This window comes from Pleurodeles waltl, chromosome 1_2, assembly GCF_031143425.1.
Source record: "Pleurodeles waltl isolate 20211129_DDA chromosome 1_2, aPleWal1.hap1.20221129, whole genome shotgun sequence".
NCBI classification, from domain to species: Eukaryota; Metazoa; Chordata; class Amphibia; order Caudata; family Salamandridae; genus Pleurodeles; species Pleurodeles waltl.
Genome location: NC_090437.1, coordinates 668378964 through 668393813, shown reverse-complemented (window position 1 = coordinate 668393813; position 14850 = coordinate 668378964). Strand labels below are relative to the sequence as shown.

The following is a 14850-nucleotide window of genomic DNA, read 5'->3' as shown; positions in this document are numbered from 1 at the left end:
GCCTTTCTGCTGTTCCTGCCTACTAATGACAGTTGACTCGTCCTGCAAGCTGTTGTGGCTCCAAAAGCCTAGGAGGACTGCCTGCCTTCAACAAAGACCCAGGAACTCCCAGGGAGCAGAGGAGATGCTTCTATGCATCTTGCAGGTACCCCCAAGAAACATGATAGGGCTTCAGACCGCAAAAAAATGACACCTGAAAGCACCACTGCACCCGTGCCGCCTAGCCCGAGCTGAAGTGGGCCAGCGGTACCAATCCGGTACCCTAGCCCTCCAGAGACAAAGCCCACCTTGGACTTGCCCACTGTGGACTCGACGCTCCCTGCAGCCTCTGCTCGTAGGCCCCCTCAACCACGAGTGCTCCCATTGTAGAAAACTAGGTGCATTAGGACACCTGTGCAACTGTCACCCCTGGCCTGTGTAGAAGAGGACCAAAGGGGGGGTCCCTCCATCCCCAAACATCTCAAGACTTGAACACACCTGTTGGTTCTCCCTGACTGGACTCCCTGGCTAAACCTGCAGTCTCTTTTCAACCAGAAAAATCCCTATTGACTAACATTGGGCAGCTGACACTGTACTGCTCCTCTGTGCCCATCCTCCCCGGTGCTGCCCAGTGTGATCTGTTGGTGTGATATTGACTCTTGCCCAATACTTACCTTAAGTCCAGGAGATTGGTCCCGTAAGTCACTGTACTATATCTGAATGCAGTACTTGTTTTTCTCTCCATAGGATAATATTGCAGCTTCTAATAATTGCCCTGTCGACTTCTCAAAACTGTAAAGATTTTTCTTGTACAACTTACTTACCTGATCATATTGATTCTGGTGCCTAAACACACATGAAGATGCTTGCTATTTTTGTAAATTAGTGTGGATCTCCTTCTTGAGTCGGGTGTCTCATTTATTGACTGTATTTGCAGATGTCTAGCTCTCCTCTCTGATAAGTCTAAGGCTGCTCGGCCACACTACCCCCTAAAAGAGCCCCTTGGGATTGCTAGAGCAGGCCCTTGTCCACTCTTCTTTAAAAGGTTTGGTAAATAATTCCTATAGTTTTGAATCTGACTCTGATCCCGGCTCTGCAGGTCCTCTGCCTGCTGTCCCCATGCCTGCATGGCCCCATGTTGGCACACATGCCAGATTACATATACAAGCACTTCAGTAATGCTTGCGATGACAATGGATACAAAATAAGATGAGCCTCTCAGCTCAGGGGCAGGTTTTCTTCTCTGTTCTCGTGGACGTTCATTAGTGGATATGCTCCTCCAATCTCATTGTGGATTTCCCACGCAATGCTCTGCAGTCACTGACCACCATTGTTACAGACATCTTGTTGTGCTATGGCGATCGTGACTGAGATGATGATGATTAAAGGTCTTAGTACCGCCCTCAGAATATATATTTCAGAGTTACAGGCAGTTTTCTTTTCTCTGGACAGAGGAGGCACTTCTCCATTTCATCTGAAGAAATACCGTTCAAGGTCTGTCCAACAACATATCTACCATATATTGTTATACCAAACAGAACAGTGTCGATTCTTGAATCCTTTTGGGAATCTCTGTGGCAGTGGTCCTGCAGTGGGTGTTTTCCTAGTGCCGGCTGACTTTGGAAACAGCCTCAACGTGTCACCAGATGTGAGTTGTCTCACTATATTTAAAAAAAAAAAAACATGAGTGAAATTTCATCTGGAAGTGACAGACAACCTTATCCAGATTAGGATGTCCAGTTGTGGATTTTTCACCATTCTTAAACAGGGAATGTCCTTGTATTTGTGCCATACACCCCACCGCCCTCTCCCCTAATTAGTTCCGTGGGGGATATCCTCAGGTTCATCTGTCATGGGGTCTGCTCATTTTGTATTTGCTGATCCTCTCAGTGGTTTAGCAGGAGGAGAGGAAAGATTGAGCTGAACTGATTCTGATCCTCCTAGGTCTGACAAGCAGGATGTGAGATATTAGTCTTCTGTACCTCATCACTTGGGCCTTCATTCATCTTCCTCATGTGATGTATCTGGTTTTCCGGAAGTATGGTTGGGTCTTCCATCCCAAACCTGAGATGCATCAGCTGCAGACATGTAAATTAGGTGTTGCCAGAGTCCTTCTGTTTTCCACCAGAAGTTGCAGACGTCATCTTGGCTTCCTAAAACCTGATACCAGTTCTGTCTATGTGGACCACTGGTTAAACTTGTTGCTTGGTCTGCATCTAAGGATTTTCAACTACCTTTGAATCTCCTCTGATGTTCTGTGCTCAACCTGTGTCCAGGTAGAGTGTTAATCTAGTCTTGTACCATTATCAATTATACAAGAGCAGGAAGAGATGCTTAACTTTGGTTGTCCTGCAGGTATCTTTATTCTAGTTATCTTTACATTTTTATATGTATCTGTGCCTATTTCAGTACGTCATCTTTATCGAATACCAGGACAAAATACCTTGTGTGACTAGCTTAGCATTGAGGCATTCTTGGACCATTCCACGTCTCTCAACTGTTGTAGAAAATAATCACCAGATTTATTCTGTGCCTTCCTAAATTGACTTTTGGAGCATTTAAAACAGGTGCTGGTGAGGTATTATCACTTGGTCTAAAGCTTGTACTATTTGGAATTTCTTTAAAAGTGCTTTTTTTTTTTTAACAGTTTTAATGAGTAGTGTAAGTAAAGCGTTGACTGGCAGCCTATTTGCTGTAGTCCACCTATACATTGGAAAGGTCAAATACATTTTGATGCAGTGAATAAAGCTTATTCCAGAATAACTCTCCAGTGCTGCTAACCAACATCCGTATCCCATGCAATACCATGCACTTAAAGTGAATTGAGAATTAATGTTATGTTATTATAGCTTACTATAGCACACAAATCACTCCTGGAGAGCTATCTCAGCGCTAAAGATGAAAACGGGCAAGTCCGAACGTAACATTAAAATAAAACTGTCTTGACCAGTTTCCTGAATTTAAGATGAGCAGAACAAGTGTGGATGTAATAAGACAAGTTATTCCAGTGAAGCAGGGCCAGTAAGTGAAGGACCTGCCACCACTTCTTGTCAGTTGAACAGGAGGAACTGTTAGGCTTTGTCCTTGGAACGTAAGTTCTCAACTGGACAGTAATGTGTATGTTTCTGTGCTAAATAGCTAGGGCTGTTGCTTGTTTATGATTTATATGTAATACAGCAGATTTTAAAAAGTCATTTTCTTAATTGGCAACCATTGTAGGGCTCTAAGCAAAGCATCGGTTTGCAGCTTATTTGCTACAGCAAGTGCGGCATTTCCATAGTCTAATTTGCTCATAATCAGAGTCTGAACAAGAGTTTTCCTGGCAGTGGATGGAAGGTAAGGAAAAGATGCTTTCAGCAGAAGCATCTTGTTGAAGCAGCTGCTGCTAATGACAGTGATGTGGTCTTTCATGGATAGAGACTTTCCTGTTTTCAGGGCAAGATTCTGAACTACCTGCTTGGGCATAGGACACAGCCAAGTTCTATATGCCACCAGTCAGGGGTCCGGAGTTGCTGGGCTTTACCAATTAGCATGATCTGTTTTATCAGCTTTCAGTTGTAAACAGTTGTTCTCCATGCTGCTATCGCTTTCATGCCATTAGAGAACTGAGCCTTAATTTTCTTCAGTTCAGCAAATCATCACCTGCATATCATCAGCATAGATATTGTTTCGCAGCCAAAGGTTCTAGTAAGAGCAGCTGGAGGGGGCTACATAAATGTTAAAAAGTGTGGGGCTTAGACAAGAGCCCTGTGGTACCTCCTTGTCGATCAACATAGTGCAAGACTTGAAGGTGCCTGAAGAGAGAGTCTGAGTTCTATTTCTTAAAATATCTTGAAACCTTTGCAAGGCAGTACCAGAAATACCAATCTTTTACAGCCTTTGAATAAACCTAGAATGGGACACTGTATCAAAAACTGCAGATAAATCCAATAGCAACAGCATATATGGACTGCCTTTGTTTACGGAGAGTCTTATGAAATCATTAACCACATTCAAGGCAGTCTCGGCGCTATAAGCGGATTTCAACCCAGATTGAGATGGGTCCAGTAGTTTATCCTCAAGATTGGCTGAGAGTTGAGAATTAATTAAACTTTCCAATGACTTGCCCAGGAGCGAAAGCAGCAAAATAAGAAAGTAATTTGCTATATTGCTAGGATCAGCGTTGACCTTTTTTGTATAGGAACAACCTGTGCAGATTTCCAAGTGTAGGGAATACTTCCCATGTCAATAGATAGACAGCGCCTGAACTGCGGGGTCATCTGGTGGGAGAGTAAGGCTGTGGTCCATGGAGGACAGAGATCCAAAGGGAGACATATTTGGCTTTTCCTGGGGTCTTTTGAATATGTTCAAGAGAAAGGGGTGCAAACTTGTCTAATTAGCAGACACGGTTTCGAAGGGGGGCATTATAGTTTAGCACCTCAGCAGACAGATCTGCAGGCGTGGTACATTTCAGATAATTTGGTTAATTTTTGTCCTCCGAAAAGTCTGCTAAGGAATTACACAGGTCTTGCGAAGCTGGAATAGGCTGGGAGCAGGTAGGATTTACAAAATCATTGAGGATTTTGAATAATTTTTTAGAAGAATTGCCAGGTTGCTCAATTTGAGTGATAGTATGGGATTTACGAGCTGATTAAATCGTCAGGTGATAGAAAGACAATGCTGTCTAAAAGCGCTTGTAGTTTGACATTTGGGTTTACGCCATTGTCTTTCTAGCTTCCTACAGGAGGATGTCTCCTGTTTCAGCTCCTTGATGTACCAAGGAGTATGAGATCGGAGCAGCATTTCAGATACAATTTTTAGAGGGACATCACTTTCGAGTGGCAAATTTAGGGACTTGTTAAATTGAGCTAAGGCTGAATTAATATTTAGGTCGAGGGGGCAGTGGAGGAGCATTGAATACTCAAAAGCATTAGAAAAGGAGTCAGGGGTCATCAGTCACCACTGTCGCAAAGCCCTGTATACAAGTGTTTTACTTATAGTTGTCCCATTAGTTTTCAGGATATAGGACCGGATTAAGAAACGATCCATGCAGGTACGCAGTAGGAGAGACTCACAATGCAAATCATTAGAATTGGTAAAAATGATGTCTAAAGTATGACCTGTAGCTTGGGTGGGGTCTCTAATTTCTTGGTGTAACCACAACAGATCCAAATCCGAGATGAGTAGCACAACTTCAGAATTAGAGGAATCTTCCCTGTAATAATTAAAATCACCTAGCAAAAGAAAGTGTTTTGCAGAGAATACATGGGTGTCAATGCATTCAGTTAAATGATGACTGAACTCATTCTTAGGACCCAGCAGGCGGTATACAAATGCTCCTTTCCAGCAATCTCTGGGGGGGAAACTCAACTTTAAAAATGCCTAATTCAAACCAGTCAGGCATTAAAGTGTCTATAAATGACACTATAATAGTATCTTGAAAAATAATTTCAATGCCCCCATCCGGTTTGACCTCTCTAGCATGTCTGAGCATGCTATCATTTCCTGGGACTGCTAGTGTGACTGATGGAAGGGTGGTCAAAATCATTTAGGTTTCTGTCAAAGAGCATTCCTCCGGGGATAGGGCGAAGATTAAGTTCGAGTTCTAAGATCATACATTGCAGAGAAAGCTTATGAGGCTGGTGGGGCCTAGGAGTAGCGTAGAGGCTCTAATAATTGGTGATTTTTTTGTATAACATCTTTGCTTATAAAATTGGTATCATTAGCATTGTATTTGTATTGTATTAGAACCTTCATTTTTAGCAAGCCAAATCACCCTCCAAATGGAGTGGAAAGCAATTCAAGCAGTGCATCGTTAAAGAGATATGTACAGGTCTCTAAGGTTATAAAGCGTTTTAGCCATGTAACAGATTCTAACGGGGCAACTAATATCGAATGGGAAAGGAGCAAGGGCTCTGGCGACGTTCAGACGTGGACGGGTGCAGATGGCTTGCCTTTTGCTCGCCTTCAGCGCACCAATGGTGTCCCCACTGCACGCATCCTCAACATCCTCCTTTTATGTGTTCTCAATCAACACTAGACTGCTGACTTCTAGGATGACAGGCAGGAGCCATGTCAACACTAACAACCAGAAAGTGCAAAACACAAATATTTACAAAAACAAAGAAAAAAAACCACATCAAACTTTAAATTGAATCCGCAATATAAAAATGAACAAAGAAGTAATGAGCATGTTTTGGCTTGCCTGTGTAGATCCGTATAGTGACAAGTGTTTTTCCAATGTTGCCTCATAGGTTCCTTAGTATTTATATTGATTTCTGTTTGGAATATTTGCATTCTAAAGAACTTTTACTATATTCCAATTGTAATGCCTGTCTAGCATATCAGAAGTGATTTTGATTTCCTAAAGTTGGCGAATAAAGGTAGGTTGACAATTGACGGCACAGGTTTTGCAATAGTATGGACCACAATACCTGATTCCTCAGGAATTTCATTGCACTCCGTCTTCTTTCCAGAGACCAGAAGAATGCACACAGACATCTGCTGATGATGCAACTTCTTCATGTGATACTTCAGCACCTGCTGAGACCCCGCCTGACTTGCCAGTGCTTCCAGTGGTGCCGCCTGTTGTGCCTATACTGCCTGATGCTGTGCCTCCTTGGCCCAATGAGTCCACAACATACAATGCCACAGGTATTGTCTAAAACTGCTAATTTATAGTCTGTTAAACTTTAACTCAGTATTTGTTAGGTGCCATCGACTCAGTGGTTTTATCAAGAATGCAGTACTGTGGGTCTTGAATTAGAGGTGATGCGATATAGATGCATTTCAGAATTGTGTTAGTTGTTTCTGATTATCAGATTTCTGAATTGAGAAGTTGGGCGTAAACATGATACTGATTACTTTTTTTTGTAATTTTACTACATTTCATTCACCACCATAGCTCTGTGTTAACTTTTACCCCTACACCTGTACCTTTACTTTTAATGTGCCTAAAATCATCTTAAAATGACCATGTTGAGTAATTTAGGACATTGTTGTTGCTGAGATCTAAATGCCATTGATGGTATTTGTTTCTGTTTTCTAAATTTGAATTCAGTTCACATACACTACGCCCAACAGTTTGTTGAATGCTTCTTATCCTGTAGACCACAACTCCCCATTGATGCAAGATTTACTTAGAGGCAGTTCCTACAGAGTTCTCCTTGTAACATTGACCTAAACCAATCACAAATCCCCTCTTCCTAGGTCTCGGCTAGACTGTGCTTCTGCTGTCTCTTTGGAACATATTGAATATACTTAGTGGGCTTCAGCCTGACCATAGGCTTCACATTTGCTGCCTCCATCGTCGCTCTCATGTTGTTTCTTACCATTTGTCCATAGCATGCATTCGTCATGCCTCAGTGTTTAGCTGTCCCCGAGAGCAGGTACCAAGTACTATATCAATCCACTGGTCACCATATTAGCTTCTGTTTTAGGAACTACTTTTTTCTTTGTTGAAAATTTCACACAATGGGTCCTGTTTTCACTCCTTTTGAGCTCAACTCAGTTTCAGTAAATTGGCATGTAAATCTTGTTCTTATCTCATCACATTTGCTGTGCAGTTAGATGGAGCTCAAATGTCAGACGCTGTTTTCTGCGGGCACCTGTTTACTTAATGTTCCAGTGTTGCTTGTTTTATTTGCAATAATCTGGCTCTGTCCAGCTGTTCCTAAAGAAACCAAAACAATCATTTAATCAATATGCAGTGCTTAACATAAACATTAAACATCTATTGGTCTATTTTTCATGCCTTTTTAGAAAGACACTTTTTTTTAATGCCCCCCTTGTCTAAAATTGGGCTCCAGCCACCTCCAGTTGTTTGCTTCACAGTATTGTTTTGAGTGCTAAGTTCAAAGCATTTTCAGGGGCACACTCTTGCATGGCGCAATCTGTATATATGTGCTGTAGACACCCCCCCACACAAACACTGCCATCTGGTCAGTTTTCTATAGACCCATCTCTCTGCGCCTGCAGGCAGTGAATGTTTTGTAATGGGCCTCTGCATGGGGCTGCTCTGTCCTTCTGTGTGGGTGAGACTGCCAGCTGAGAGTAATTTCCGAGTGGCTCGGTTGTTATGACATTTCTTTTTTTCCTTTGGGGATGTCGTCACTTTTTGTAAGATGGTATCTGTATCATTGAGGAGCAACATTCAGGAGAACATGCATGTGCTCATTCCACCTGAACAACATTTCTCCTGTTGTAGATCTATTCCGCCTTGCCCGCGCATGATCTTGAATAACTTTTTTTAATTGTATTTTTTTCTCCTATGGCCGATTAGAACTTGATGTGGCCTGTGGTCTCATTTTCCACAATTTCTGAGCCAATGCTTTATTTTATTTCTGATTTTCACACACTTTTTTTTACTCCACAGACCCACATATCCAGAATATGTGGTCTGTATGGGTCATCTCTATTGCTGACTCACTAAACTGGTTCTGCCTGTCTTCGTCTGAGGGCTGATGACACAGTAGGTCCTACCTTCTTAACAAATATTGAACCCATAGCAGGGTACCATGTTAATCTTTACATATTTTCCAAAAGCCACCTCTAGGCACTCTCTGACTTTACCCACAGCTGCCTCACCTATTTCAGTAACCCTTCCCCCACACAGACACACACTACATGCAACTGCCCACATCAAGCATCACTCAAAGTAAATTCCCTTTGAGTTGGAATCCTACTTGGGACCCTCACAGCCTCCCACCAAACAAGCCCTGCATGGTATAATACATGTGCAATGATGGTTGTAATAATTCACTGTGCTTTGTTTTGTAGGAAGCTGTGATTGTGGTTATTTCATGTTTTGAACTCTTCTATCTTCATATTCCTCACCTCTTGAGTATCCAGGGCCCCTGATTGGATCTAGAAATGTTGCTCAGCTCTTCCACATCAGTAGTAGGTGCTGGCTCTGTCTGTGTCGTAAGCAATGCTATAGGAACGTCACTGAAGCCAAAAAGCACCCACCTCTCAACTCTTACTTTCCTTTACTTTTGCACCCTTTAACCTGGATCCTGAGCTCAGTATCTTTCTGTGAGGGAGTTTTTTCTTATGAAACGTTTTGTGCATTTTGGCGCTGTGCGAGGGATGTCAAATATTCAAGGTTAAACCACTGTAGGCATTATGAGGGTCTGATGTCTATCATGGACCTCCATGCCATTTGTTTTTGTTTGGGGTCAAAGTACAAAAGAAGGTTGTGCCTCAGTGTGCATTTGAAGGCCATTAAGGGAAGGGCTGTTCATGGCTAGAGGTGACTGCCGAGTTTGACCTCTGTCCCGGCTAAGATCCATGCAACTGCCGTCTCCCTTTCCCAAGTCGTTCAGGCGTAAGTGCCACAAGTAAAAGAAGAAACAATGCTGGCATTCTTCAAAAAGTAAGTTTCCAAGGTATTCTCAGCCTCCTATGCAGTCATCACCCGAGGTGGTGCTAGTAATGATTCCACAGCCTGAGGATAGAGCACTGCTTCCTCGACCCCAGCACTTGTGGTCCTTTCTGTCTCCTCCACAACACCCTATGAAGCCTTTTTTTCTTCAATGTTTTAGATGTTCAGGCAGGCAGAGATCCCCTCTGGAGCACCTTCTCCTTTGGTTCCCTGTTCAGGCTCATACTGGCAGGTCTTTCCCAATGCCATTTGAATTATTTACTCTTTCAATACGCCTCCAGTTCCCGCTGACACAGATTTCTCACTAGTAGATCCCTTTCCGGTGCTGCAGCCAATGCCACCACAGAGACCTCTACTGAGAGTGTGATACTGCCAGTGCATACCCTAGTGCCTCAGGTGCTGGTTCCTCTGGGCCATGCCAGAGGTCAGCCTCTACCAAAATCTCAGGAGATTGTTCATAGGTCTGAGAGCGAAGGCCAGTATGTCTGATGGAGGCGCAGCAGTTGAGAAAGTAGCAAGTGAACAGGACATAAAAACAGTATTGGAGAGCGATGCACAATACCTTTTGGTGTGATACTGATTGCATTGACATGCCGGACATGGTGCACCACAACATGGATGACAGTGGTGAAGCAGCAGAGTTATTGCCGCCTCTGCCATTGCAATGTTTTTTTTGTTTTTTTTGGTTCAGCAATGCAAGTGGCCTTTACACGTCACCTGAGATGGAGATGTAGTTGCCCTTGGGGCTTCGCTCTCCTGGGATGACTTTCGTTACATTATTCACAAAGCAGCAGAAGTCCAATCACACCCATTACCCATGGTCGAGAGTAAGTCTACTTTGTAACAGATGTGTTGCAGCCACCAGTGTATGCCTATTACCTTTCAACGAAGCTCTCTTGGACTCATTTATGGTGTCCTAAGAGAATCCCTCCTCCACCCTGGCGGTCTTTAGGTGACCGAGGTACAGGCTTGCTCCAGGGGATCGTCCATTCCTTTCTGTCCATCTGTCCCCAGAGTGCTTGGTGGTGCAGTCCTTGTGTATTGCCCAACACCAGCTGGTAGAAATTCGAAGAAGCTTGAAGCAGTCAGTTAGGCAGCCTAGCCCACAAATTATTAAAGGTCACACGCCAGACTACCACCAATTCTTGAGGTTTTGTGGTCCTTCAAGGGGATTTAACGTCTTGCAGCATTACATCATACAGTCCCAGCTACAACCTTAGGTTATCTTAGGTTGCAGCTCCCGGTAGGCAGCTGTAGGAAGGTGGCTCTTTATATAGTATATCAGAATGAGGCATACTGTGCAAATAGTTCAGGGGTTCCCTCAATGGTGGACAGGGGCTTTCCCTACCAAATCTAAGGTGCTTTCTTAGGAGGTAGTGTGGGTGAGCAGCCTTAGGCTCATCAGGGAAGAGTGTGACATATTCACTGTAGGCATCCAGTGACTAAATGACACGACTCAATAAGAAGATCCACTCCTATTTATAAAAATAGGTATCTATATATGTTTAGGCACCTAAATTAATATGATCAGGTGAGTACATGTTGCAATAGAAGTTATCACAAGTTTGAAAAGTCGACACTTCTGAAACTGAATTTTCTGAAGCTGCAGTGTGACCCTATAGGAGAAAAAACATGTATGGCAAACGGGTACTTCACAGCGGGAAACGTCTTTAACAAAGGCTCCTTAACAACGTGGACGTTTCCCATGTATGCGTAACCACGCTTGCCGGAACATCGCATGGCTTTTTCTGTGCCTTAAACCATGCATGTGCATGGTTAAGGTACAGTAAAAGCCATGCGTTGTTCTGGAGAGGACACATTGGGGTTGTGGCAGGGGGTGGATTAAAGCATTCGGATGGGTGGGTGGGCGGAGGTGGGCTTGGGTATTTGGTGGAGGGGAGTTTGGGTAATTTTTTTTTAAGGCTTGGGGGGGTCAAATTTGAGGCGTGATTGGGGGAGTTTGGATATGTTTTTTATTTAGGGCCTAGGAGCAGGGTACTTTATTCTTAAAGTGCTGGGGGACGGTTTAAGGAAGGGCAGGAGAAAAGAGGAAGGATCGGGAGAGGCGGCCTTGAGGTAAATGGGGTTGGGGCAGGGTTGGTGGGTACTTTTCAGAGGTGGGGTGGATTTAGGGCTTAGTGTTGGTGGGGTATCGGGGTACTTTAGTTTTTAGTGGCAGGGTTGGAGGGTCTGTTAGTTTTTTTTTATTTTATTAAAGAGATCGGGTGGGGGAGTCAGGGTTATTTAGTTTTCAGGGGTCAGGATAGTTTTTTAGGGCTTAGAATGGGTGGTGTGTCTGGGTAGTTTACTTGGGGAAGGTTTTAGGGCTCAGGTCGGTTGGGGGTGTTGGGGTAGTTTTTAGAGGTTGGGGGTCAGTAATCAGGATAGATTTATTTTTTTCTTTAGAGCTCAGGGTGGGTGCGGAAGCTTTAAGAGATGGGGGGTCAGGATAGTTTTTTTTTTTTTATTGGGGGGTGGCTCAGGGTAGGGGGGGGTGTTAATAGTTTAGTTTAGGTATTAAGGGTGAGAATAGATTTGGTCCTCGGGCAGGTGGTGAGGCTTGCATGACAGAGCCACACATGCCGTTTACACACATGCCTAGGCATGCTTTTAAAACAAAATTCATGGTAAAAGCATGCATGGAAACAACACTATTGTGGTTCCGACCGCGTTAAGGCGTGCGTGGTTCCTTCATACCACCCTCCATCAATCTTCCAGCCTTAAGGTGAGTACAGCAAAGGATTCTAGGCCACACCAACAGGTCACCTCAGGTGGCACTGGGGTGGCCGGTTGCAGTTCAGTGTTCGATGCCCTGTGGCACTCATTGGGAATCGGTCCGGTCACAAAGATGCTGCCGGTCGGGACTGGTGGACCAGTCTGGGTGAACCAACATGTATGTTCAGTAGCTGCGATGCTTGGGGACGTTTGGGACAAGAGACCAGTGGTCCTGTTCTCTTCAGTCCGGTAAAGCCTGGTGCAGAGGTATTTAGAATCATCAGGTTTTTGTCACCAGTGGTAGGGAAGGGGGCCCTGCAGAAGGAGACTGCAAGCGTGGATTGGAGGCCCAGTTTGACTGAACCAACAAGTGGGCTCAGGTCTCACGAAGTTCAGGGGCATAGGGACACCTGTGGTCCTCTACTCCTCGGTCCAGGGTGTATAGGTGCAGTGGACCGTCTGGTTTCCAACACCAGAGGCGGTCGCAGCAGAAGGGGGTCCTACACAGAGAGGCTGCAGTCGTCGACTTGAAGGTCCCAGTTGGAAGAACCACATGGTCTTTCTCTGGAGGGTCTGTGGACCACACTGGCACTCTTGGCCCACTTCAACTCTGGCTAGGAGGCACGGGTGCAGCAATGCTGTTTGGCATCAGGTTTTGGTGGTCTTGAGTCCTCACAGTATCTCTTGGGGTGCCTACAAGATGCAGGGAAGCAGTTATGCGGCTCCAGAGGAGTCAATGGGTTTTTGGGTGAAGGCTGGCAGTATCCTGGGCTTTTGTAGAAACAGGCAGATGGAAAACGAGGCATCTTTTGCTTTTGCGTCCCTGGAGTGTCCACTTCAGTAGGATCTAATTTTCTGGTGCCTGGGGCTCCTCTAAATACTGAATTTCGGGGAGTGTAGGGTAGTAGTGCAGGAAAACTGGGCTGATTGCAGAAGCCCCCTAACTTTTTGCCCCCATTTTTCACTTATACTAGTGTTTTTCTGACTCTGCTAAACAGTTCCAGGACCTATGCTACTGTTAAAATGGATATGCAAATTAGGCTAATTATAATTGGCTGCACCAACCTACTTATATAGTATATAGGTATAGTATATGGTAGGGTATGTAGGTTTGGGGTCCACAGCATAGGAAGTACATCGATAGAGGCACTGCTGTGGTGCCCAGGGTCATTTTAAAGGCAGGCCTGCCTTGCTGGCTGCTTTTAAGTTAAAGTTAACCCCAAATTCGACTTCGGAATTATAAGTGCTTCACAGTTTTAGTTAAAATGGCAATAAGCTATTTTAAAAGTGGGCACTGCAAAAAACAGTTCCTGGGGGAAGTAAGTATTGGTTAGTTTTTGAGGTAAGTAAGGCACTTGGAAGTTCAAGTTCCTGGGCATAGGCAGCCCACCGTTGGGGGTTCAAGGCAACCCCAAAGTCACTGCACCAGCAGCACAGGGCCGGTCAGGTGCAGAGGTCAAAGGAGGGCCAAAAACACATAGGCGCCTATGAAGAACAGGGGTGCTCTGGTTCCAGTCTGCCAACAGGTAAGTACATGCGTCTTAGGAGGGCCGACCATGGGTGTTTTGTAGAGCACTGGGGGGGACACAAGTAGGCACACAAAACACACCCTCAGCGGCACAGGGGCGGCCGGGTGCAGTGTGCAAAGCAGGCCTCAGGTTTGTAATAGGAATCAATGGAGGGACCCGGGGGTCACTCTAACAGTGCAGGCAGGGCACAGGGGGCTTCTCCGGCCAGCCACTGAGTGGCCTAGGTAGAGGGTCGCCTGATGGTCACTCCGGCACTGGAGTTCGGTTCCTTCCGGTCCTGGGGGCTGCGGGTGCAGTTCTTGGTCCAGGCGTTGAGTTCCTTGTTTCAGGCAGTCATGGTCAGGGGGAGCCTCTGGATTCTCTCTGCATTTGTCGCTGTGGGGGCCCAGAGGGGGTCGTCTCGGGCTACTCACGAGGTCGCAGTTGCCTGGGAGTCCTTCCTGTAGTGTTGGTTCTCTGGAACTCGAGCCGGGGGCATCGGCTGCAAAGGGTAAAGTCTCACGCTTCCGGCGGGAAGAGTGAGTTCTTTAAACGTTGCGAGAAAGTTGCAGAGTTGTTGCTGTATGTGAACAGTGCCGCTGTTTATGGGAGTTTCTTGGTCCTTCTGATTCAGGGCAGTCCTCTGAGGCTTAAGAGGTGGCTGGTCCCTGTCGGGAGCGTCGCTGTGCAGGTTCTTTGAGTCTGGAGACAGGCCGGTAGGGCTGGGGCCAAAGCAGTTGTCGTCTCCATCGTCTCTGCAGGGCTTTCAGGTCAGCAGCCCTTCTTGCTGAAGGTTGCAGGAATCTGATTTCCTGGGTTCTGGGGTGCCCCTAAATACTAGATTTAGGGGGGTGTTTAGGTCAGGAGGGCAGTAGCCAATGGCTACTGTCCTGGAGGGTGGCTACACCCTCTTTGTGCCTCCTCCCTGAGGGGAGGGGAGCACATCCCTAATCATATTGGGGGAATCCTCCAATCTCAAGATGGAGGATTTCTAAAGGCAGGGGTCACCTCAGCTCAGGACACCTTAGGGGCTGTCCTGACTGGGGGGTGACTCCTCCTTGATTTTCTCATTATCTCCTCCAGCCTTGCCGCCAACAGTGGGGGCAGCGCCTGGAGGGGCGGGCATCTCCACTACCTGTGGCGCTGTAACAAAGGGGGTGAGCCTTTGAGACTCACCGCCAGGTGTTACAGTTCCTGCAGGGGGAGGTGAGAAGCAGAGTGACAAAGGCACTCTCCCCATGTGGCCAGAAACTCGTCTGGTTGTGGCAGGCTGGCAGAAACTGGTCA

General features: G+C 45.5%; 1 protein-coding gene across 3 annotated transcripts in view; it reads left to right on the top strand.

Annotated features, from left to right (window-relative positions):
- The window catches only part of OTUD4 (OTU deubiquitinase 4), a 449310-nt gene that overhangs the window by 330342 nt on the left and 104118 nt on the right, over nt 1-14850 (top strand). For all 3 annotated transcript variants that reach the window (XM_069242606.1, XM_069242605.1, XM_069242607.1), the window contains one exon: nt 6435-6612. In XM_069242606.1, coding sequence (XP_069098707.1) covers nt 6435-6612 — 178 coding nt within the window. The remainder of the gene's footprint in view (nt 1-6434; nt 6613-14850) is intronic.